The sequence below is a fragment of the Amphibalanus amphitrite genome, unplaced genomic scaffold, assembly GCF_019059575.1.
Source record: "Amphibalanus amphitrite isolate SeventyFive unplaced genomic scaffold, NRLGWU_Aamphi_draft 000460F_arrow, whole genome shotgun sequence".
Classification (NCBI taxonomy): domain Eukaryota; kingdom Metazoa; phylum Arthropoda; class Thecostraca; order Balanomorpha; family Balanidae; genus Amphibalanus; species Amphibalanus amphitrite.
This window is the reverse complement of record NW_024881954.1, coordinates 486,780-512,897: the sequence shown is the minus strand read 5'-3', so window position 1 is coordinate 512,897 and position 26,118 is coordinate 486,780. Positions and strand designations below refer to the sequence as shown.

At 46.8% G+C, this 26,118-nt stretch overlaps 1 protein-coding gene across 3 annotated transcripts; it reads left to right on the top strand.

Moving 5' to 3' along the window:
• Positions 1 to 1,325: 1,325 nt before the first annotated feature.
• Positions 1,326 to 18,087, top strand: LOC122391896. Of its 3 annotated transcripts, none has more exons than XM_043386222.1 (3): positions 1,326 to 1,735; positions 15,488 to 15,647; positions 17,322 to 18,087. In XM_043386222.1, the coding sequence occupies exons 1-3, from the start codon at positions 1,390 to 1,392 to the stop codon at positions 17,476 to 17,478; spliced, it is 663 nt and encodes a 220-aa protein (XP_043242157.1). In that variant the 5' UTR covers positions 1,326 to 1,389; the 3' UTR covers positions 17,479 to 18,087. The 3 variants fall into 3 exon arrangements, with proteins under 3 accessions (XP_043242157.1, XP_043242156.1, XP_043242155.1); XM_043386221.1 differs by lacking the exon at positions 1,326 to 1,735 and adding an exon at positions 4,559 to 5,051; XM_043386220.1 differs by lacking the exons at positions 1,326 to 1,735; positions 17,322 to 18,087 and adding an exon at positions 6,959 to 8,356 and having other exon boundaries at positions 15,488 to 15,574.
• The last annotated feature ends 8,031 nt before the right edge of the window (positions 18,088 to 26,118 follow it).

Here is a 26,118-nt window from a genome sequence, read left to right as displayed (position 1 = left end):
CATGTTTCTAGGCTAGTTTTTGGAGCTGAATTCGAATTTAGCAACCATTTGAACATTTACGAAGTAGTTTTGGTGACTTCGTAACATGTTACGAAGCTGTCAGAGGCGGTTGACACGTACTACGAATACCCGTCACGACGCCTACTGGTTGACCTGACCTGACCTGACCCGACCTGGTCTAAATGCTTCAAGACATCATCTGTGATCAAAACTAACACGATATTCGTGATCAGCACCCCGAAAAACCCCTTAGCAGCCACACTTTACGACTTTCTAACAGGTCCCGATTTTCCCGACTTTGGGTCATTGACCTGACCTGGAAGGTCAACCAATGACCTAGGACCTTAAAATTGGGTATCATCGGCTTCCTCTCGTCACGGGCAACACGCTCGTTTTTTCCGCGAAGCTCTAGCTCGATCAGGGGCCAAACGGCAAGGGGGGGTCCAACCGACCCCCCCCCCCCCTACACATTAGAAGCTGGCAAACGCCGCACACATGCGAGGGTTAAAAGAATGGGTAATAGGAATGGAACGAGCGAAGAAAAGGACAGCACTGGTATTCTACACTTGTGAAGCCGGTGCTCTGTTATGTTAGTGATGCGGTTCACAACAGATTAGCGGCGGTCGGTATCTTGGTTCCCATGATAGCTGCGTCGAATGACGATGGCAAAGTCGACCAGGGATGTTTTCACAAGAAGTGGTGACTGGCTGCCCGTCTGCCTGGCAGAGGAGCGCTCTTCGCAGAACACACTATTTGCGCAAAATAGCCACAGTTCCAGCATGTTAGCTCAGTTCAAGTCTGATTGGTGTCTTTGAGGAGACACCAAAGACATGCAATACAGACAAGACGAGAAGACAGACAAAAAATGCCAAAAGTTGGACCAGTGTCTTTGAGAAGACACTAGCTCTCAAAGATGAGATGAAGTCAAAGAACCTCCAACTACAAATCTTCATCGCAGAGCGACCTGCACCCAGTGAGGCGTGGTCGATGTGTCAGAGAAACCCGCCGCGCTCTGACCTGGGTCTTCGCCGGCGGTGGTGAGGTAGGTCACCATGATGCATCTGACAGCCGTGTTGGGGCAGGCCCGGTGGCCGCCACAATTCGCGTGAGACGGGCCTGCTCGAGATTTGCGCCGTGTCACACGAGATCCGGACCAGTGCCGACGAAAACGCAGCATCAGCAACAGCCTGCTTTGGTCGGGGTGCTCGTGCGTGAGAAACGCGGTCGTCGTCCCAGACCATGACCCAGCAATTGCCTCGGGGCATCGGCTGACGTCACGATGGCCCGTCTTTATAAGACGCCCTCGGCGACCACAGTTCACCAGTCATCTCCCGAGTTTGTCAACAACAACACCGCCCCGCGGCCGTCTGCCTCCGTTCCACCACCGCCATGCTCGCCACCGCCGCCGCCTTCGCCACTGCCCTGGGCACCGCCTCCGCCATGGAGCTGGACACCACCGGCCTGGAGGACATCGTCGACCCGCGTATCCTCCTCATCGTCAACGGCAGCAACTTCAACACGACCAACCTGCAGTTCGTGCTGGCCGGCGTGGCGCTGGCGACGCTCGCCGGCCTCCTGATGGCGCTCTGTCTGTACGCGCTCAGCTACTTCTTCAGCGGGAACGACGACTCGTACGGCTACGGCTACGGCTACGACCGGTACGACACCGAGCCGGACACGTACGCGGCCTACTCTCAGGGCAGCCAGGCGTTCCAGGCGCGCGCTCTTGGAGGAGGTGAGTGGAGGGACGGGGAGAGTGAGGGAGCGTGCGGGAGAGGGAGCGCAGTGTGCCCGTGGTGGTGGGAAGCAGAGCACCGGAGGAAGTGCGGAGAGAGGTGGTGGGTGGCGAGTTGGGACACGTTACAACAGAGGCGGTCTCGCTGGCGCAGGTCCAGGTCCAGTCCAGTACGATTGGCTTGACCGCGGGCCTCGATGAGATATAATAGCCGATTTTACCACGGGTTATCTGGCGGATATAACAAACTTGGTCAAATCTTAACATTTTTTGCAGCAAATGTCTGCATATCATGAAGTTATTTAATTTTCTTAGCTAAAATAATTCCTGATGATTTGATAAATAAGGTATATTGGCAGCTATTACAACGCACGCTAAAACCTAGTAAAAATCAACTGTGAACCAAAGTTGACCAGATCGCACCAATATGACCTAATGTGCCGTCGTGAAAACCGTTTATGTCGCTATCGTTAGAAGTCATTACCAAATTAACTAGCTATTGACTGGGGGGGGAGTTTAACACCCCACCCCACCCCCCACCGAATTTTTGCAATAATTCAAGAACTAATCAAGCGATCGCACTGAAATTTACTAAAGCTTCTCCTGCATCAGTTTTGTATCGTCTGTATTATAAGTTTCGTTTGAATGCATCGAAAAAGGTCGGGTAATGATCGATTTTGTGACGACACTCAGGGTGTCCGCAAAGTCCTGGTGCTTTCAACATTAAAAAATGCCTTTGATTCATGGATATTCAACAATAGATCAAAACAATGACCAGGGATACCAAGCCACCTACTCCCGCTAAGTGTTTATTCAATGAAACCACCATCTGCGCCGACGACGGCCTCGACGCGGGGGCGGAAGCGCCTGCGGGTTTTGGCGATGTAGGACATTTCCAGGTCCTCCAATGCTGCCATGATGCTAGTCTTCAGCGACTCCAGGCTGGGATGAGATGTAGCCCAGAGCTCATTCTGTAAAACGCGTAGCACGCCTCACTCGAGTAGAAGGAGAATACGGCGGCCTAATCTCATTTTGCCACGGTGATCTGGCACAAAGATCTCCTCTGTCAGTTTGGCTTGGACGGTGGTGGCGTTGTTGAAGGGCGCTCAATGCTGCTGAAATGCGAAGTGAGGGCAATTCGCCCTGCCCCTCGGGTTGATGTGCCTGTCCAGGAACTCCACGTGTACCAGTCTGTTATTCATTTATTGGACATTGACGAAGATGATGGAGCATTTTTGTCTATCACACCCCCCAGCTTTTCTTCGATTGCCGCTGAAATGCTCGGTAGCTCTCGGTAGTTTTGTCATACCGCGGTCGTACCGGTCTGAGGATATTTGCTAAGGAATTCCCGATTCGAATTAAGCCTTTACCTGTTCAAACAACGCCGCATCGCGCTGCAACTGGCGCCTCGTTTAAGCCGCACCCGCCCGCCGCGCGCGGGCATTCCGCGACAAGGCGCATTTTCGCCCATCTACCCATCACTGAAGACGACTTCAAGGTCAAATTTACACGACCCCTAGCTGAGCGGTCAACGAGGCGTCATGTCTGTAGTGATTGGCCGAATGTCCAATAATCACAGCGCGCGATAGACGGAGTCCAAAAGAGGCGCCAGAACTTACCGGACACCCAATAGTACACGCCAGTTTCGGCCGAATCGTGGCATAACCTATTATCTTTCTACATGGCGTATTTTTGACAAAATTGCAAATAATAACCATGAAATCAAAGGCATCAAGTATAACGCTCCACAAACTGACTGTCTTTGATTTTCGAAAAGCCAGGTTTTACACATTGTCAAATGTAATGTACATTATATTTGAGGCAACTATCAAGCAAAAGCATATTGACCCTTTCACCGGGTACCTGTAACAAGTAACAACACCATTTGATGCATAATTCATTTTACACATTCATCATGTGTCCGGACAATAGGCAGCATTGACATATGATATGGCATGTCTCCCGGCAACTCCTCAACGTTGCAACACGTTACTCACATACAACTATCCGATTGTATATGCACCTTTTACTAAGCACAAGCGGAATATTACAGTCGCGTCAGCTTGAATGTTTTTTATGTTTGCTATTCGTAGCGAGGTCTAAGAAGACTCGAATGCGTAGGTGTATATTCTCATGTAGCTATGTACTTACTTCAAGCTCATCATCCTACTTGGTCATTTTTACTATTGTAGCATTTTTGATGTAATGTGAATGGGATTCATTTCTACATAGTACCTACATTTATGTCAGTTCCTGGCAATTTTCGTGCTGTGGAATGGTAATATCGAAAATGGTTATGAAAGCAAGCTTACTGATCAGCTTTAGTGCTGGTGTCCGCCGCATTAGTGCACGAAGCTCGTAGGACATAACGTCGTACATCTTCGTCACCTTCGTCCTAGCAAGCATTCTTCATTGATGAGTCATCACATAAATTAGCTCGCAGCTCCTCAAGATGCATACCAGCGTGACAAAATAGCGTCATCAACTACTGAGACTAACGGTTCGGCGTGACCGTCGTACGCCGATCCGGCTTTTTACACTGGGCGGTAAGGCCGACCCGCGACCTCGGCAACGCGTGAGGTCTGCAGTAGGTCAACCGAGTTCACCCGGCGCGCGCAAAGTGCCGACGATGAATGCTTCAACAGCGGCGCTGCTTCATTGTCATTCAAACCGGGTGCGTGCCTTGCAATATCAATCGTGCTCAGCTCGGAGGATATGCATAAGCGGTTGCCATTTCTCGACAAAAGCGCGCACAGTGGGGCTGGGAGTGTGCCTTCTCTCGTCGCCGTGCAGCTGCCGCCGCTTCCAGAACACACCTCAGGTGAAACCTCGACGCGCCGGCGGCCACCCAGCGCCGTCCGTGACGTCACGACCGACTCGTGTTTATATGCGGGTCCGTGACGGCGGCACATCAGTGCGCCGGCCGCCGTCCCCGTCCTCAGCACCGCTCCGACCCAGGAACGCAACATGCTCGCCGCCGCCGCCTTCGCCGCCGCCATGGGCGCCGCCCAGGGCCTGGACCTGGACCTGGCCTCGCGCATGGAAGACGTCATCGATCCGCGCTTCTTCATCATCCTGAACGGCAGCAACACGGACAACGTGGGCCAGTACGTGCTGGGCGCCATCGGCGTGGTGCTGGTGCTGGGTCTGCTGCTGATGCTGCTGCTGCTGGCCTTCGGAGGCGCCGGCGGCGGCGGCCAGGGACTCGCCTACAACCGCTACGACCAGTACGAGCCGGACACGTACGCCAGCTACCAGAACAACTACCAGCCGGCGCAGGGCTTCAACGGGTTCCAGGCGCGCTCGCTCGCAGGAGGTGAGTGGAGGAGGGTCGAACTGCTGGAGCATGCAGGAATGGCAACGGAATGCCTCTAAGACGACAATGGAAGGTGGTGATGAAACTTTTTGGGTTTTGAAGTCCGGTAAAGTGAAAGGTAACGAACAAAAGCTCTAACTTTTTTTGGAAGGCTTAGATGGTAGTATTGGTCAAAGGAATTTTGACCAATGTCTGAATTTACAACCAGCTAATCAATTGAACAGCATAAAAAGAATATAACAAATTACAATAAAGGTACAATCTAGTATTATTACCTAAATCAACCGTACGCAACCTTACGAATTAAAACGGTTCATTTGATGGACTATTACTAGATACGGAGCAGCGTATTTAGAAATTAAAAGCCAGCAACGACCATTTTTCACGGCCGTTTTCAGTTCAATTTTCATTAGCTCAATCTTCGAAGATGTGATGAAAGAATCATATGTTCCTACTTTTATCCTTACTTCTAATTAAGTGAACAAGTAACTTTGGCTTATGACAACATAAGTGTTGCCATGGCAAAAACTCGTTCTGCCATGCTGAATTTACGAAATAATTATTTCATTTTGCTAACTATCATCGTGAAATTAGACAGGTTGAGAAGTAAATACAGCGAAGACAATTGTTAAATTGTTACAGTAAAATCTTCAAAAAGTCGTTAATCGTAAATCGTTAGTTGTTAAATCGTTATTAGACACCTCAATTTCCTCATCAATACCTAGCCCATCAAGTTTTGGTCTTTAAGCATGCAAGTATGTTTTGTTCTAAAAAAAAGTTTGACTGAAAGTCATAAGTATAAGTCAATTAAAGATCTTTGCTGCATTTATTTTCTCAAACTATTGTGATGTCATCTGCACGATACGCAGACGTGGAATTTGTATCAGTACAACCTATCATGTCCTTTATATGCCTTTCTAATCACAGCATATCATACATCATCTGAATATTTTCTAAACCTTTTTAGACATTTTAACCGTGGTAGTTCGACAATACCATTATGTACTTATGTTTCATTTCCTTTAAATTATATGCAGACATGTCTTTCTTATAACCTAATGTAATAATTAACAGTGTTCGATATGACATCCTGATTTCTCTGCTCTGATAGCAGGATTTTAACATTCTATAACCTGACTCGAGGCATTTTAACTATAACCTGACTCGAGCCAACCTCCTTATTTTTGTTGTTTAATACTCTGGTTGAGTCTGCTCGTCTTTTCCCATAGTTTAAAGGCCACATTTCTCACGGTAATGTTCCGCTTCTCGCGTATGGAGCCTGCTTGTCGTCACAACAGGTCTTGGAAACCGGCTACTCATCGCCTCACAGGTTATGGGAAGCCTAATAACGCTTACTTACAACCGTAAGCACACTTTGAGTCGCTAGCTGTCTCGAATGTTTCTCAAAGAACGTAAGATGGATGGGTGGGTGATAGGACTAAATAAATGTGATAGCCAGGCCACGATTACGATTTGATCGTGAGACCGTGCATGTTATACTCATCGACAGCACGTACATATTTGATATATCATAATCTTCTCGACATGTATTCTAACCAGCTATTGTGTTGACCCCCATAGCTACTTCACATTATCATTTTTTTTTATTTATTTCTTTGGGCTGCTTATCACCTTTGTTACCCAATTTTCGCCTATCATACATGGGTCCATTTTTATAATAGTTACCAATATTTACTATCTCCCATGTTTGAGTTATTACGATAGCGTGAATCGGGGCTCGACCGGACACCGATATCCTATATCGTCTGTCACGGTGCCATAGCAGCGTCACGTGACGCCGCCCGTGACGCCGGGTACTACACGTGGCTGGCGTCACGGCTGGTTACATCTGGCCTGTCGTGGTACTCGTCACGGTATCATTCGATAAAAGAAAAGCGAACCGTTTTCACCGGCCTTTTCTGTGTCTGTGAGAAATGAGAATGGCGTCTGACATGATGACGGCAATTAGAAGAGGAATGGATGTAATGAGAAAGTAGAAAACTGTCTGGAGAAGGGTGATCCCCAAAGTAATACCCAATAAATGGATAACGATTTTCGACTGCCTCATCGCACGCAGAGTGGAACAAGCATTTATGGCATTATCGAATGAGAATATTATCAATACACCAACTATTGGGCCACTAACATCGAAATCGGAAATTGTGCACAAACCTTGGTCTTCCTTCCTTTCCAGCTTGGTGTACACTTCTGAACGTCGGAGTTTTATGAAATTCCGTTTTACATCTGCATTGCAATGATACCAATTTCATCATCAGAAACAAACACCTTTCAAGTGAACATTGGGCGGAGCACTTGAGATAACAAAAACACATTATCGAGCTACATATTTGAGTAAGCAAGATTAAAAACAGCATTTGACATCGACGGTGTTCAAACATCCTTAATCCTTTGCCTCCAATCTTACGTCGCAATTCTTTTTTCAGTTCTTACCTCCCTCTCTGTAACCTGCATGTCTGTTGGCCGCAAGTGCCACCTTGCTATCGTTGCCTGCACAATTACGTCGTGTTTCAGAGTTTCGCCATGGCCAGGGGTGCCATCATTCTGCTACCCACACTGTGGCTGATCTCAGCCATCACCTCGTGCGGCGCCGACACCGGCGGATTTGTTCCCAACCCACACCCGTTTCACACGGCTGCCGACCTCAACTCCATCTACACCGGCGGCCAGCCGTCCAGCTACTCCTCCTACAAGACGGCCAACGGGTTCACCGTGCTCCCTGGCGGCTCTGGTGCCACGTCTAAGTACAACTTCAGCGCCTCTCAGTCTGCTGTGAAACAGGACCGTCAGGGGATTCTGCTCGCCACGCAGCGTCCTGAGGTCCATCCGGAGGATCGTGACGACGCCTACGACTTCAACGAGTATCCTCCGGAGGACTTCAACTCGTACTCGCGGGAGGACCTGCGCCGGCTGCGCACCAAGTGCTACCAGTTCCACTACCACTACGGGCCGCTGTACGATGTGCAGAAGTCCTTCCAGGGCCTGCGCCGCACTGTGCAGAAGACGGCCAGCAACACGGCCAGAGATTTCTACACCACTACCGGCAGGCTCAGCCATGCCATCAACCGGTCTGCCAACGGGTTCGCCCGCTTCATGGGCGGCCTCGGCGGCAAGGTGATGTTCACCGTACTGGCCACGGCTGCTGCGCTGCTCTTCATCTCCCTACTGCAGATCGGCATCAACGTCAGCGGCCCGCGCCTCTGTCGCTGGAATTTTGGACACTTTTGCGGGCTGGACGTCCACTGTGCGCAGTGAGCCGGCGGCCAGGAGCAGCCGCGGTCTATCAGGTGACGGTGGGATACAGAATGGCGACCCCGGCATTACCGAACGATGTGTGCACCTGTCAGCGCACGGCAGACGATAGAGCAGCTTCTTGTGTTACACCACCCCTTCACCGACACGGATTCGGCACCAACTGAAGTGTTTTGCACCTCCCGATTGACTTATTTCAACCCTTAACTGGTACAGGGACCCGCAGTTGCTACTGTACACATATATTACCAATTTAGAATTGCGCTATTATTTGCTAAGTGCTGGCCATTGGAGAAAGGAAATGTAGCGCAAAGTATGGAGGAATAACACATGTTTGCTCCTAGCACGTATGTTTTGCATAATTCCTCTTACCGCAACAGATATTCTTCCAAAACTACAATCGTGCTATTTTTCCGCGCCGGTTGCCTCCCCAGAGCCCGTCCTTGGTATCGCCTATAGCTTCCGTTACCGCTACGTGAATGAAAGTCACGTGACTACTACAGGTTTGCGCTCAGTACTAACACACCTAGCCCGAGGGCCGGTCCGTAGCGGGGAGGGGTAGAACGCCTGAGCTCCAGCGCAGTGGAGGTGGTGGTGGCCCGTATCATAAAGAGGCAACCGTAAGCAGAACTGCAATTGCCGCAGTATAAGATTATGATCAAGTTTTCTTTAAATGTATTGATTGACAAGAAAGTGCAATGTTTATCCGATATAATAAAACGGTGTCCAACGCCTTGGAAGAACTATAAAACATATTCAGCAACGCCTATAAATTTCTGATACAGGCCATGACCTTTCACCTTGCCTCCGGGGAGGACCGCTCAGGAAGCCACATACCGAACGAATCGAGGCCTCGCAGCGCGGCGGCAGAGGAGGTGGATAAACCATCGCCAGATCTTTCGATTACTTATGTTTCCAGAAGGAGGGGGGGGTGGAGGGGGGCTATTTTCAACCCACTCACCAATCCTTTCCTTATTAACTTATAGCTTACCGAAAAATGCAACACAATGGTGGCCGTCACGAGATGTAGCGAAGAGTGCCTCAGCCACACCGGTTTCGAGTAAACTTTAAGCATTCGAATTTAGGCCAGTGATCCTGAATCATTATTTTATTTTTGTCGTGCATAAGCTGGGATGACGTGGTCCAAGTTAATTGCGAAGAAACGGTTTTAGTTTCAGAACATTTATGAGGCTAGTCGCGCCAAATAGTATAGGGTAGACCGGGGCAAGTCGCCCCGCCGAGGTAAAACGCCTCACCGATGTTTCTCGGAACTGGCAAGGTTCTGGGGAAACATCCTCTCTTTTATAAAACGTGCACTATATGATCATTATATGAGCAAACTGGAAAGAAATTGTGATAACTCTTTAGGGAGATATAGCCAAAAATTTGTTTTTGGAGTGATTTTTATGTTTTGCAGTCAGATTACGCATCACGGCGTTCTTTTATTGTCCACATCAGGTTAACGACTTTTATGTATTTTGAACAACGTAGTGTCTAACGCTTATAATAATGGGTTGGTCCGTTTTAAATTATCTCTTGCTGGAGTGCAAGGCGTTGTTCTCTGACCGAACTACGTGATGGGGTAAAACGCCCCAGTAGGTTGCGGGGCAAAAAGCCCCATGGGGCGTTTTACCTCATGTGTTGTTCCGAATACCCACTTCCTAATGTTCGGTAACTGGCGAACAGTAAGTTTTTATGCAATTTTATGTGCTTTTCTCAGCAAATTAATGGCATAGGAAGTATTTTGTTAACATTTGCATTGCAATAATTTATTATTTGGCCTTATGAGCCAGATGAAAAACCTGTACATACAATAGTGTCATAGCTGAACACCTGACAGAATGGAAGGTGCTAACTTCAGTTCCGTGCCTCCCAAGGTCTAAAGGCCTGGCTACACTATGCGTTTTCTTCGTGCGTTTTTTGCGTGTTTGCGTGTTTTGCGTGATATCGTTCTAGAAAAAGGAACGATATTACGTTTTTGCGATGTTTTTCACCTTAAATTTTAGTTACATAAGAGTTATAATAGCTTTTGTATATAACCAAAGTAAAAATTATATTGTTTATAACTTTTTTCCTAGAACGATATTACACAAAACACGCAAACCTGCAAAAACGCACGCAAAAAACGCATAGTGTAGCCAGGCCTTAACGGGCCTCTCATATAAGATTTAGTCAACTAGCATGTTTAATCTTTAATCTAGAGTATGGGGCTTCTTGCCCCAGGCCGTGGGGCGTTTTGCCCTGGGGTTGGGGCAAAATGCCCCTTTTGCAGTTGCTTCACAAATCACTTCCTAGCTGGGAGTTCGATCATAAGTGAATGAATTTGACGGGTGGAATTTAAAGTAAAATGTCCAAACAACGCATTGAGCACAAATTTGGCCTTCCAGGTGATGTGGGACAAAAGTTATGTAGCAAAATAAATTATCTGGGGCGTCTTGCCCCAGGCTACCCTACGTTTGTTGTAAAATGTCAAATAGAATGTTGACGTGCTATCCAGATGATGGAATTTATTTGACACAAGAAGTCAAAAAGTGGCATCGTTAGTCATCCTGCATACCTATAAATCGATTCGTCACCTTGGTTCGAGCTCAATAGTTCTTTTCGCGGATGATCGGTTTCGTTTTCTTTTATTTGGGGGGGGGGGACAGTTTATGAGCCAGTAACCACCCTCCCCAGCCCCCCAAACAACAATTGTTGACAAATACTGTGATGGCCTAAAAAATGCCCTCAATTGTGTAACGTAGGGAAGAATGAGGTAAGTTGAGCCGCTTTTGTTTTTCGTAAGCTACAGGCTACCTTACTGATCATTTTTCTGCGTTTACGGGTTGGACGGACAGAGTGCGTCATTGCGCATGTAATGGTGGCCAGAAATGTTTCATACCGCTTATTTTTGTACTGAAAGGCTACGTCAAAAATCATCTTGCACGTTGCTCATCTTACCCCATGGGCGGGGTAAGTTGAGACACATCGTGGGGAAAGTTGAGCATGGATGGAAAAAGCGAACCTCTTCTTTTCCCGGGCGCGGCGAAGAGTGGGCTCTTTTATTAACTCCATGGCATACATAATTATGTCAAAGTTTTTTCCTCCATCAAAAAGTGACTGTTTTAAGCCTTCCAATAACTCGTCAAGTTTCCTATCACGGAAGAAATCATTTTATCCTTCAGATAATCTGCAAATCACTTACAAGTTGTGTAATCAACAAAGAAAAACAATTTCGTACCATTTTTATTCAGCAGAAACAAGCGCAGCTCAGTTATAAAAAGTATATCATTAGACGCGCCTTAACGTGCTGAGTTCACTGGTGCTTTTCTTTTTGCTCTATCTTAATTAGATCAAAAGTTATAAGCGAAAAACTTTTGACCTGTTTTTAGCGAAATTTTTACATTTATACCCCCCAAAACCCCCCTAAATATTGACCTAGAGCAACCAAATTTGCACAGGGGCGAGAACTCTAGGGGGCCCACCTACCTACCAAATTTGGTGTTTCTAGGCGCCATAGGAGCCAATCGCGAGGGGGTCGCATCGACCCCACCCTGCCAGGCCGTGTTATGAAAAATGCCCTGCCAGGGCGAGCAATCGATATTTAACCCTCACCTATTTAGGCATTTCTTTTCAGCGTCTTACATGTAGCGGAGGGGCGTAGAAACCCTCAGCCATTCGGCCCTTGATAAAAAGAGCCAGAGCTTCGCTGAAAAAAATAAAAAAAGAGCGTGCTGCTCGTGACGAGAGAAATCCGATGATTTGAGGGTCCTGGTCATCGCCGACGAGAAAAAGCCAATTATTTTTATGTCCTGGTCAATGCTGAGATCCTAGGTCACTGGTTGACCTTCCAGATCAGGTTAATAACCCAAAAGCACGGAAAATTTGGTCCTGCTAGAATTTCTACAAGTGAAGTTTGCTGGGACTTGGCTTGCTTCTGACTCCGAATTTGCACTTGCTTTGATCAAAGATGATGTATCAAAGCATTTGGGGTAGGACGGGTCACGCCAGATCACCCATTAGGCGTTCTGCCGGCTATATAGAATGTTAACCAGCACTTACAGCCTTGCAACATATTATGCATAGGCACTATAACTGATACGTAAGTATGCCTAGTTTTCAAATGCTAAAATGGGTGCTAAATTTCAAACCAACACTTCATAAAAAAACACAGTAAAAAGGTGTAAATTTAAGGAAGTTAACCGAGATCATTTCAACTAAATGACCTTAACCTGAGTTTCACGTGACCTTGGCACCCACAACAATTAATGAGACAAACATTAGATAGTATATTTCACATGTTGTCACGTTGCTAATCACGAAACGACTATGGAAACACACAGAAGATGTGCGCTGACTTTCAATTGCTATTCTAGCCTGACATGATCTTGAAAAAAAAAAATCACAAGTTAAAGGTTATTTGGTTCAGGGATTTAAAATTCTCAGACAAGATGCAAAAATGATTAGGGCTATTTAATTTTCCGGGAAGTTGTAACATTGATTAACTCCAGGGCACCAAAGAATCGTCGCAATCCTTCGCTTTGCCGCGATTTATTGGTGTAAAACAGCGGGCGAGGTCTACTTACCTTTACTTATATGTGTGGTGAGGGCTAATATTCATTTTATCTGTGTTGATGAATGTGCAACAATTTCTATATGAACTGAGACCAGTCCATATGAGTATGTTTTTCTCACGGTCAATGACAATATAAAAAACAATGCGAATAAAACCAAACGTTTCGGACAACAACGTGCCTTCGTCAGTGGAGAAAAATGAGTGTATAGGTTTAACATCGATGATAACTAAATGCGGCACTGTCTCGGTCTGGCCAGCCGGGTTGCCGATAAAATACACAAATGTTTATAAGCTTCCATGATGTGCTTAAAAAACTGCTGAAAATATATCTTTTTAAAAATAAAGATAACTACTTCAACGATGTTATCGAAAGAAAACATGTATGCCTAATTACTTATTTCTTGCCACTGACGGAGGCACTTTTTTGTGCGAAACGTCTGGTTTTATTCGTATTGTTATTGTATTGTCATTCCCTGTGAGAAAAAAGGATAACTCTTCAGTTGGTAACCATAACAGTGAAACGGCTTATTGTAACACAATTCACTGTGTATACGATGTGTAAGTCCCTAAAATGTGTAAATGTGTCTATGTGTAAAATGTGTCTATGTGTAAGTCCCTAAAATAATTTTATTTACAACCTTTAAAAAGATACAGCTTATACAGCTTGGGCATACAATTTTTTTCTGCATTTAGATAATATTAATTTATCTCCACAGAATATGGTAAACTAGTGCTGCTGAAGTTCGCTTTCGAAGCGTCTCCTCCAGGCATTCCACAGCTCTCGTGCCATTTTGGATCACGGAACATGGCTGGGCGCAGGACAGGTCAGGTCGTCTGCGAGCTTGGACGGACCACGTGACCACCTCCTCCACTCCCCCTCACTCCCGTCCCCTTCCCCAGCAGGGCGTCCGATCTAACCGCGCCCCAGGCAGTCGGCTCGGTCCGACCCTCCCCATGGTCGAGCCATGCGGTGCTGCCTGAGTTTGTGCCGGGTGCAAAACTGGAGCAGTAACTAGCGCCGGAACTAGTAGTCGGCACGACCATCGTCAGATGGCAGGAGTAAATGGAATAAGCGGTTCCAGGTTTCAGAAGGAATGGGGCAGGAAAAAGCGCTGAAAACAATGTTTTGCTGATATAGCCATAAAAAGTTCACTGAATTAGGAGAGCAGCACATCAGTTAAAAGCCCTTCAGATGGTGGTTTTAATAAGCACACAATCATTTCCCAATTCGCCTCCAACGGTGTGACAGGCAAAGAATACGCTGAAATACTAGTGTGTACAGAAGCAACTGCGGGTCCCTGTACCTAGTTTTCATGCACATTCAGAGAGAAGCTCACAAAATATTTTTGACCGCACACCACGCCCGCACTATACGCTATAAGCAAATTGAAGTGCGATCAGCCTCAGTAAATGAACCCTTCTTACAATTTACATCTCAATGGCACCACTCCATAGAGATTAAAACCTAGTCACTGCAGCAGCATTCCATATCACCTGAGATTAACATCCCTGTCATGTTTGAATCTGTGTGCGTTGAGTGCGACCCTTGTCATCGATACCTGTCCCGTCATGCTGACGGCCCTGGCCAAGGCTCCTTCTGGGTGGCTGTTCAGTACCGTTAGTCTGACCCAAATGGCGGTGAGGAGGGCCAGACCTACTTTGAACGCGGCGGACTTCAGGCGGAGGGCGCACACCGACCCACTTCTGAAGCGGAGCCCGACACAGGGACTGCCCGCCGGCCGGCCGCTGTGTAGTGATTTTGGCCAGGTGTGGTGATCGTGGCGATAAAAAGAATGAATACCAAGTCATTACCTTAATAGCTGACTCAACTGAGATGAATAAGAACGTAATTGCATGGAATGACCGGCCAAGTATAGGCTATTATTCATGCGTTAACGGTTCCTTAGGTGTTCAATCAATTAATGGGTAGGTTCTGGACTACAACTAGCAATGAATGGGTAATTATGCGCAGTTTCAAACTCAATTGATTAAATCGGTCACTTTTTACATCTTAGCAGGCAATGGGTAAGAAAAAGTATTGCTACAGTGTTGCAAAAAACAATGATTTCTCAAAGAGATCAAATTATTTCTTCCCATTTATCAATTGCCTTTGCAGTTTTCACCCACATAATGTTGGAGTATTCTTGATGGATGCGAGGGATAAAATGTGAGTGCAGCTTTCTCTTTGACTCCAATTCCAAACAAAGGAATAGCATCATTACTCAGCACTTCCAGGGTGCCAGTGCTGTGCCAAACGCGATAAATAGACGTCAGACGTGACACGAATTCAACGGCGTCTTCGGACAAACATGGCCCACTTCCTAAGACTTCTCTGGAAAAGCTTTTCTTTTGATGAACAGTGTTGTGTGCCATTTCCTAGCTCAACGCTGGATAAGCATCTGATGGGCCCTGCAAACATTCATCATATGTCTCCGATCTTTGGCCCGTACTTGTTGGCCCATCACCTCTTTTATAACTAACCGCATATAATTGAATCAATAACCGTAATGTTTACCGTCATCTAAAATTTTCAAAGTGCGTTTTGCAATGCGTCCTTTCACGCAATGTCGCCGACTCATTTTCTTGTCTAACTCTGGTCCTTTGTCCACAGCTTATGATGCCATCCAGGTGCTGTACATGCTGGAGCAGGCCTTCGAGAAGATGCGCGTGCTCGAGTTCGAGTGCCAGCAGCGTGCCGTGTGTGAGACCCACCAGGCTGACGCGCCCCAGAAGTTCGGACAGATCGCCACCGATATCCAGAAGTTCATCGGGTAAGTGGAACAGGAAAGCGTTCACTCACCAGATGGTAGGGCTTTAAGATCCGGGTTAGAGCGTGGCTAGGGCGGCCAAGCATTTGTACGATCTGCATTATCGGGTAACATTTTATATAACTATCGTGCTGGTAATTAACTGAACGATTGAAACAAAATTGAGTATGGCAAAATGTAGGTTTTTAAAATACGAAGAGCGAGCAAACCAAGCATCAAGCACCACCTGTAGCTAAAGCGTAACCAGCTGTAACACGAAACGAAACCGTAACCAAAACCTACCATAATAGAAATCACGATCCAATTACGGCCGTCTGGAGGCCCCGTTTTCTTTTATACGGACGACCAACTGGCCAGCCGTGGTCCTCTATGATTGCGGTGCCTGTCTGAAAGTGCGTGGCTGTACGGTGAGCTGCCACAGCGGCCGGTGAGAGTTTCCGCTGGGCCGCTATTATCGGAGGTTTATGTCACATTTCACTGACTTAGGATCGTCTGCCTCCCATCGTCCGCTGTCTCACGTCGTTAAAGGCAGATTTGACACGCTCCACTAGCCCCCAGAGGATATGAATGGCTTTTGAGTCGAGAGTGTTGCAGCTGTCATTCTGTTCGACTTTTTTGTATGTCAAATCATTTCATGAAGTTGTCAGCTAGTACACCGCTTTGGCGTCAACTCTCACCAACTGTAAACACTGCTTACAAGGCTTAAAATACTTGGAGCAAAATATATTTCCATGGAGTTTAATTTCAAAATTGCCGTAAAATTTGAACCGTTTCCATAAAACTATTCGGCTAGAATTGCCCTAGCGTTGGCTCTAATTACGTTTTGAGGCAATTCTGTCTGCTGTACGGTTCAGACTTCAGAGCTTTCGCTTTGATGGGACGAAAGTAGAATTGAATCATTGTTCAGCGGAATGGTGCCCTGGATTCACTTTCACCCGCTCTGCCACCCAAATTGGCTGGTTTCTTCAGTAAACAAGCGCTCTGACGCAACCCTGGCCAGCTGACTTCCTATTTCAAAATCACAACCAACAGAAGGGACGGAGCTTAATGGGATTTTGGAAACGCTTCTTGCTTCATCGTTATTACAGTGTCATAGGCTTTTTTTTCAATGAGCAATTCCTGCACGCTTGAATTCGACTTTGACTTGTGGAAGGTGGGAACAGATTCACTTCACACGGCGGGTGTTTCTTTTCTAGCAAGTTGTTTATGATCTATATGTTGATTATTATGACATTACTTGTTCCGAAATAAATACACCCTTCGTTAGGAGCAAAACTGTCATTGTTCGAAGTTTACAAAATGCAAGAAGCTCAGACAAAAGAGTTTCTTGCTACTTTTTCCATGTTTGAAAAGCAAAAAGAGTGTTTGAAACGTACCGACGTCATTTTCTATATCTACCTCTCTCTCTCTCTTTCTCTCTCTCTCTCTCTCTCTCTCTCTCTCTCTCTCTCTCTCTCTCTCTCTCTCTCTCTCTCTCTCTCTCTCTCTCTCTCTCTCTCTCTCTCTCTCTCTCTCTCTCTCTCTCTCTCTCTCTCTCTCTCTCTCTCTCTCTCTCACTCACTCACTCTCTCTTACACACACACTCTCTCTCTCTTCTCTCTTTCTCTCTCCCCCCTCCGTCCCCCTGAAGCTGACCAGTCTGTCCATGAGTCTAACTAACTCTGACCTCTCCCCCAGCTCTGTCGACGAGTCGACCGTTGAGAACTCCAGCAAGTTCGCCGCCTTCCGCGAGGCCGCCCGACGGGGCGCCGAGCAGCAGGACTGCCAGCAGGCGTACGCCACCAAGTGCCCCAAGGGCCTGCGCGAGTACCTCTCTGCCGAGTCAAAGTACTAAGTACTGCGACCGACCAGTACCGAGTACCGCGCGGCGGCCAGTAGCAAGTACCGCGCGTGCCACCGTCGGCGCTGTCGCGACAGTGACCGAGCGGTCAATGGCCAAGAGGAGGGAATGCTTTTCGGGCTTCCGAGATGGCTGCCTGATGAGGCCATGTTTCTGCCGCTAGTGGAACGTATGAGAGGAAATCGAGCATTGGAATGCGGTACCGATCGTTATTCGTTATTGACGTGAGCTGAGAGCGGTCCCGCCGATGCCACGCCAACTTGCGTTGTTATTGGTAGTTCAGTTAGCTGTTGTTGAAACTGTATTTATGTATTTATTTGAATCTCGATTTGAGAAAGAGCCGCTACTAGGCGTGCAACTCAGGTGATTGTTACGGCACTGTTACCTACATGCTAGGTCTGTTGCGAACCGTTGTTACGAGAGATCGAGTGAATGGTAATATTCAGTCGGCTTCTCCTTGCTACGGGAAGTCTACTACGTTTTCCAACTTCCCAGTACAAATAGCTTCCTTGCCGGTTACACAGACCACGCCAATCCAGCTATTGAATCAGGTCTGTTCATTCGACAGCACGTGAGCTGAAAATAAATCTGTCATGCGAGAAACTTCCTCTGTTTGTTGTCTGTGTGTCGCCTTCCCGAGAAAACGCGGCTAATGAAGGAAGCGACCAACAGGAAGACACCCAGCTTTCACACTGCTTTCACATTTGCGCAGCTTCGCGGGAGCGTTTTAGTCTCACCCACGCCTTATTTAGTGAGAGCTGACCATGTCAGACCCGCTGGCACCGATTTCGTTCGAGACGGTAATTGCCTGCTCTACGAGGACCGTGTGTACGCCGCTCGCCAGCCACCCCCGCTGGGGAGGTGTGGATAGGTCGGCCCCGCGGGCCCGGTCCCACAGCGGGGCCCAGCGCCGAAAACGACAGTCTCACCGCTAAAACGCCCTGTCACTGATCTCTATCACCTCAGATGAGATCCCGTGGTGAATGTTAAACGGCGGCAGAAGCGGAGAATCACTTTCAAATTTGAAGTATTTGGGCCGATTTCTCGAGCACTACAACGCACTGGAATTTGTGCTGGGATGTGATGATTAGGTAAAAGCTTCTGGACTAGGATTGCATTGAAAATTACTTCGTCGTTAGGTTTTCGAAACGTTTAGTTTAAACTGAAGAATTTCAATGTAGTGGTGAGAGAGCCACTCTCTTCAACTGGCAATCAATGACTTTGTAACATTAGGACGCTGTTAATAGGTATGCATGCACGTAAGTACTTCCAGTTTAGGTACAACAATCTGCTCAAGAGATTTGAAAGAAAATAGTAAAAAAGATAATGTTTGCTTAGCCTTTGTAGCCGAGCCCAAGCGGCCGATGCCCTTTCATTGTTGTTAACGTCGCACAGGTTAGGAACATTTCAATTGCAAATGTTCCCCGGTGGATATGCTTTGTCATTCAGTAGCAATATACCACGCCGTCGGAGCTGCGTCATATGATTGTGCCCACTGAATTCATTACATCATAGCTGCACAAAATGCACACTCACAACCACTGCGCTTCCGTCACTAGCCAGCAGACCGCCGAGCCGCACCTGTGTGCAGCATTCACGAGTCATTGCGCTGGAGTCTCTGAAGCCTGACTGCATAGACTAACCCGCCGCGCACCAAACGGGTTTGCTCAGATGCTGTCTTATGCGCCGCTGCAGTCGCCGTGCACGGCGGCACAGCCTATCTCTCAGATAGCTGCCTGTGTTTCATTGCAGTCTCGTGTGCAGCGGCACAGTCTATCCCAGACTTGTCAGGCGGCTGCTGCTGCTCGCCGGGCGCCTCCGTTACGCCAGTTGAATTGCAATTATGCAGGCGAAGGGTTTCACCCTTCGCCTTCGGATTCCGAAAGAGTGCACGGTAAAAGTAAACTGCGGTGACAATGCGATGTTCAACATCAGTACTGCATGGCTGAGAGGTCTTGACAGCGATAACACTTTAGAGCTATTTTCTGCAGCAAACGAAACGTGTCTGAGAGCATCTTTAATTTCATCGGGTCTAAGCTAATGCATGGGCCGAATACACTGATTGTGTTTTGGTTAGGTATCTGCTTAGGCGTGTGACCACTCAACTATCTAATTGTTTCACCCGAATGCAATGTATGCATCATCATCCAAAGCCTAGAAGTGGTGTTCCGATGCATTGCAGCGAAGGCACTGGCTAGTGGCTACGATCAGTTCCCTCACGATACTGCTTTTCGAACGTTGCCCTTCGTTATTGTACTTATTTGCGCTACAGAGAAACTTTTTCATTTCAAAATTTCAAAATGGACCAAATAAAAAACATTTTTTTCAAACTTTTATCATGTAGGTAGCATCAACATTATGTTTGTTGCATACAATAATATGAACACTCTTGATTTTATTTGTAAGTGGATCATTCGTACACAGCTGCTTTAGCATTTACGGTACCTCATCCCATCAACTTTTATACAGAAGCAGCTAAGCCCTCTTCATTAAAGTTGCGATACTACAGTATCTCAGCATTCATTATCATTCAGACTCCGCAGCCTTGTTTACCCGGTCGGCGGTGTCACTTCTTGCTCTCCAGCCTCCCAATCTCCAACAAACTTTCGAGAATGGCCAGTTTCTCGGGCCACGTCAAACATACGTGCCGCTGAGCTAACGGAGCAGAGCATTCCAAAAGGTCGACCCCGCTGAGCGAAATCGGGTCACTAGCGCTGTGGCACTGCTTACCAAACAGCCGCAGCCGCTGTTCTCGACGTTCATGGCGCGGCGTTAGGAGCGCGGTATTCGTGGCGCCTCTGAGTAGTTGGAGGGCGTTTGCGGCGCAGCGGCCGGTGCGGCGATGGGAGGCGCGGCACTGTATCGGGCACTTACAGACCGTTACACCGGTACTCGGCGCATTATGATGAACAGCTAAGCGATCGAACGGTGTGCGCTAGAATGTTGGGGACGACATAAATAGCGGTGGAATGGACCGACCCATGCCCATGAGCTCTTGTTACTCATATGCTTATTTTTATAGTGATCGTCTGAGTTATGCATTTTGGGCTAGCCCGCTAGCGCATCACCTACAGATGGTGGGCATATATAGTAAGACAGAACCTAAACCTAAACCTATACATACAAGACATTTAAGGATGAAAAATAGAGTGTCGGGGAGAAATGAGACAGGAGTGACGTCCGTGAATTCTTGCCAGGGGTGAGCGTGGCAATGCTGTGACGAATCTGTTGTGTTCATGAGGAGAGCGCAACTGGCGTTATTAGAACGGGTGCACAACGAATCATATCATATTCGCTTCACAACCAAAGAGCACTGCTGGTTGTATAAGCATGTCACATAATGTAGGGTCTGCCGTCTGGTGCATTATGTTGGAAGTGGGAAGGCTATGTAAGAAAGGCTTAACTCAATCACTCCCAAACACAAATAAATGATGTCTTATGGACGTCTCCAACCAAGCATATCCCACTAAAAAAGAAACTGATAAGAAGTAGAGAAAAATTAAATGATCTTATAGAGCAAACAAATGTTTTAAATTTGTTTTAAAAAAATGGCACAGGTATGACTGATATCATTTGAAAATATTTAGCCTTTGCCTGCTAGCCTATGTAGTTAGTGTACATAGAATGTAACGAATAGTGATAGATGGGCAGAAGTCGTTATTTACTCTTATGGTATTGGCTCGTACTGAGCCTGCTTAGTGCCTTTGCATTTGGTTTGATATTCCATTTGTGTTGTGCATAAATCACACATCTCCTGTCATCATAATCAGTTCATAATTTTCAAACTAAGATAACGGTAACAGGGATGCATCCATTTAGCAAAAAAAAGATAGCAATCAAGAAGTGGAGACATGGAAAATGGAGAAATGGATCCTAAGCAACGTTGAAAAATAACAATAGTTAGATTATGCAAATGATAGCGAGGAAAAGACAATTATTCTGAAACCTTGTCCAACGTCGAACTATGTCTCGTCTTGCCAATTTCGTCAATTTAAATAGATGGTTTTTGGTTATGTCCTTTGGATGGTTTCGGTGATAAGAATAGGTCTGTTTTATTATTTCCGTGCGAAAACATCAAGTTTTAGCAGGACACTGGCCGGTATCGATGTTTCAAACGATTTTATGGCTATCTCAAATGTCAACGTTTCTGATAATTTTTCCCGCACAACAGAACTGAGTCAGCTGAATGGTTTCCAATTTATTCACGAACATCCCAGGAAATGCTTGCAGGAGGAACGCTTTCCTTAGAATATTTGAATGATCCCGGAAACGAGGTGATAACCTTCAGTGGCTGAGTGACAGCTGAAAAGCCCGAGTGAGTCAGGCCGCACAAAGGCTCGACTGCCGACCACAGCGCCGCCCATGGAGAGGACCTGAACGACAGGTCTCCGCAGCCGCCGCGGGTTCGGGGTGGCGCGACAGGCGCACCGGCGTTCGAGGGCTCCTTCAACTTGACATTGTGAGAAGAAAAATCAGAATTCGAAACTCACAGCGAAACTCTCAGGCCCTGTTATTTACTTCATTGTGAGGCTGCGCAAAACATATGCCCGTGAACAAGTATGAAATTCAAGTTGCAAGCTTCTGTATGCGGTAAATGAGGACATTCCGAGAAGAGTGAGTCTTTCAACACCTCCTATTAATTAACGTTATTTATTAATATTTGACTATAGGGCACAGCATTCATATTGGGCATCTAAGCGAAATCAAGCTGAATATTATCCTTGTTGTCAGGTTCAAATCGCTAAGCGATTGTTACTCTCATGAGCTAGGAGCCCTGAACGTTTGACTATTATAACAGTGTCGTCTTCCGGCTGTCGAGATGTACTGATCTGAAGCAGCTTTTGCGTAACTGTCTTTATTAGACACTATCAGTTTTCTTATTCGATAGACAAAAATCGAACGATAATGTTTTAGCTATTGAACACAAACCTTCGGTGACTCACATGTAGTTGTGTGAGGCGGTGCATGGCTCGACATTGTGCCTTCCTCGGCGTTAGATGTGATGTGTCACTGCAATAAAGCTTAGAATACTTAGTTACTTATCATTCAAAATAATTGTGTTTGCCCTTTACTTGGTATTCCCGGCAACCCCAGCCTTAAAAACAAATTCACTTTAGGGAACTAGAATCCAGATCAGATAACCAATAAAAACGACAGAAGCTGGCATCAACGACCGGCCAGCCTCAGGATCATCCGCATACCAAACGACTTCCAACGCGAACGGGCGCCCAAAGGCTTATCGAGACAAAACGCAGCACATTCTCCCATTTACACCACGAATGCCATTTATACTCGGAACAAAACGACGTTAGCCGATGGCGGCATGACGACTCGGCTCGGCTCGTTTTTTTATTGGCAGACATTAAATCCAGTTTGGGCCGGAACGGCGCAATTAATCAGGTGATTGATTCGTTCCTGGAGGCACCATCAGACATCTCTCCCCGCCTCCCCCCACCTCCCCCTCGCTGTCTCCGCCGGTTGGATGTAGTAAAGCTGACACATCCGTCTAAATTTACGCGTGGCGTCGCGTCGCGCGGAGGTGGCGTTTTATGACGCGCTGGTAGCACAGGGGCTGTAAACAGGCTCCCCGAGAGCGAGCGGAGGACAGCTGGGGAGCGTCGCCGACGGGACACTCGGAGGCGGCCGACAGCTGACCCTGGGGATTCGCGAGCGTCAGGCAGTGTGGGAGAATTTCTGCAGCGTTATAAGCGAAATGATCATTGGTGATGGAGACGCGTTGTTTGTTGAGTGGTTGAAATTGTGCACCGTATTACCTGTCGTTGACTAACATATTGTTAGCAAATGCGGCTTGTGACAAAATAAACATTTGTTTAATACTTTTTTGTCATGCATTTTATCATCGCAATGCGGGGCAAATGAAAAAGTGACAAGCACCCACGGTCTCGCTGGCGAATTCAAATGGGGCATTTGGGGCAAAGGCTCCTCCAAAGGCCCCTCCCCGCAACGCCCGAACTCCATGAAATTTAGCTTTTTTTTTAGAATAAAACGAAAACTATTTAAAGAGTATTTGAAGAGGTCATAAACATTTGATACCTATGTCCTTTGTTCGGCTATGTGGGTGTAGTTTATGTCACATGAAGACAAAAAGCTTCCGAGGATTTAAAGACAAAATATGAAACGCCTCAGAAAAATTATTTTGTGTCGTCTAATAACACCATCATCAGTCAAAAAATGGTCAGCCAGAAATTGCTTTCTATAGCAGACATAGCTTTCCATAGCTCATGAAACTATTCCCCTGGTTATTGGTGTTTTGCATTTATTTGCCTTCTCTGTTCATGGTCATCACTGTACCGAGTAATATATTATTCACGTTTGTTATTCGCACACACCAATTATCTCCCTTAAATCATTGTCATATATCATTCAGCCGCGCTCGCTCTGGTGTGTTTTTGTCGTTTACAGCATATCAGCAGAATTCCACGGCACTCATAAACAGGCCGATGGTGCCCCGAGGCTCGGTGCGCGAGGGGAGGGGCGCCCGGCGATCGCTCCCCTCCGCTAGGACGAGAGGGGAGAGGGCCCGAAATGAGGTGGTCCTGACGCACTGGAGGACCCCCGCCGGGCTCCGATCGACAATGGCTACAGGTGCCCGCCGGCGCGGCGAGTCAGCTGTGGGAACTGCGTACAGCACGGAGCACCAATGCGTATTGTGAGGAGGAGGCTCCGCGGGGGAAAATCGGGCATTACCGGCCGCCATGGGAATGCCAGAACGGGTGGAGGCTGGAGTCACGCCCCAGGAAAAACCACGTGGCCGGTTGATAACTGCTAATGCAATACAGATTGAAGATAGTGCTCATAGAGGCACTATCTACAACCTGACTGGTAGTGTTTGACTATCAGTAATTTACCTGTTTTTGCGTTGTGTCTGGTGCATGTTAGGGATACCTGGGGGCACGATGTTGTAGTCAAGTGTAACCACATCGGCACTTATGCGGGGTTGAAAGGACTTGTGAGAGAAATCCAACTACAGGCTGGTCTCTATACGAAAATCTGCTATCTTTTTGAATGAGAAAGTAACAAGACATGTGGATAGGTAAGACTTCATTCGTAAAAAGTCTCACGCATGCTGCCCTTTGCAATGCAAGACACTTTTCATCGTGCGCTTCACTCCGAAATTTGCTCAATTCAAATGCAGCCTTGGTATTCAAGCTTTTGATAACTGTTATCAGTACCTATCGTTATTCGTCAGACTGCCAGTGTCAGTACTTAAAAAAGTAATGCTCGTCTTAACGCCAAAATTTTAATCTTATATATAGTTAAAGTTGTTAAATATACTGCACACAATATTTGCAACGGGATTTGCTTGGCTGTGGTATTCTTCGTTGAATGGAGACAATAGTGCTCGTGCTGGTGAAAGAAGCACTGAAGAAGTATGTGGCATCTGGATTGTGACCTACATTGGCGCCATACTAAAAAACAAATCGCAGACAAATACAATGCTTGCCCATTAACCTATCTTATATTATGCAATATGAAATAAGCAAATTTCTATTGTATTAAATTCTACGTCATCCTTCAAAGTCCCCTTTCTCACTGACAACTGACATCACCGAGCCGGCAGAAGAATTTATACGCTTAAAACGCCAAAGCACTGGTATAAAGGATTTCTCAAGCCCCTGAATACATGCCTGTCCGGCTCTATGACCGTCATTTCGAGCAGTTCGTCGCCGCGGCGCCATGAGCGCGCCATTTGTGTCCGTGGTGCGTCGAATTGGCCGGCGATCAGAGGCGGGCCGCGATTTCCTCACCTGTCCGTCGGCAGCTCCAGGAGACGGCGTTGCGCAATGCGTCACGACGGGCTGAAACCATTCAAGAGCAGCCGGTGTCGGTTTTCAGGGGCGGTCGGCTGAGCTGGGGCGGCGCCGCGGGTGTTCAAACGGACCCAGCCAGCCAGCCGCCGCGCCACCACGGCGCTGTGCTCGGTGCGACAGTTTGGCGGAGCGGAGGAAAAGATCGTGGGGAGGGCACGGTATAGGAATGGGTAAAATTGGGATTATTCTGGCTGGATCAGTTAAATCAGAATACCAACAACAAAATGGTGTAGGTTCATTTGAACCTACACCATTTATACAACCTATACCATGAGAGAGAGTGCAATATGTAATATTTATCATAACCAAGTTTCCTTACGATTTCAAACGAAGCTGCCTTTTATACACTGAAATGAATTTGATCATGAACATCATCATTGCATGCGGTTGGAGCAGTATGAGTGTTTGCACAAGCCAATGTCAGCGAAATGCTCGTCTCCGTAATATTTTGATACAAGCACTATTTTACCACTGAATCTTGCCAGCCAGTCGCCAGATTTGAAAACTAGCGTGGCCGTAACGACACAACTCAGCTTTTATTATGACAATGCTGGTGCAATTTTCAGGGTCGATTTACATGACACGACACTCGCGTGCTGTGAGTGTATCAGTCTAGGGTGTTTCACTTTTCACTTTTTTTCTCAGATTGTCTCTCCTCGATCGGATTCCCATTATTTCATCTTTTTAATAAAATTTGGTGGCAATTATTCGATTTTAAACTCGATTCTAAACGTCGCGATAATTCGCCAAAGTTTTCAATTTTTTTGCCGTTCGGCGTTGAAGTCACCCATGTTAGAGCAAT

Excerpts from the sequence above, each read along its gene's own strand:
- LOC122391896 (XM_043386220.1), top strand. The coding sequence starts at position 7,593 with ATGGCCAGGGGTGCCATCATTCTGCTACCCACACTGTGGCTGATCTCA.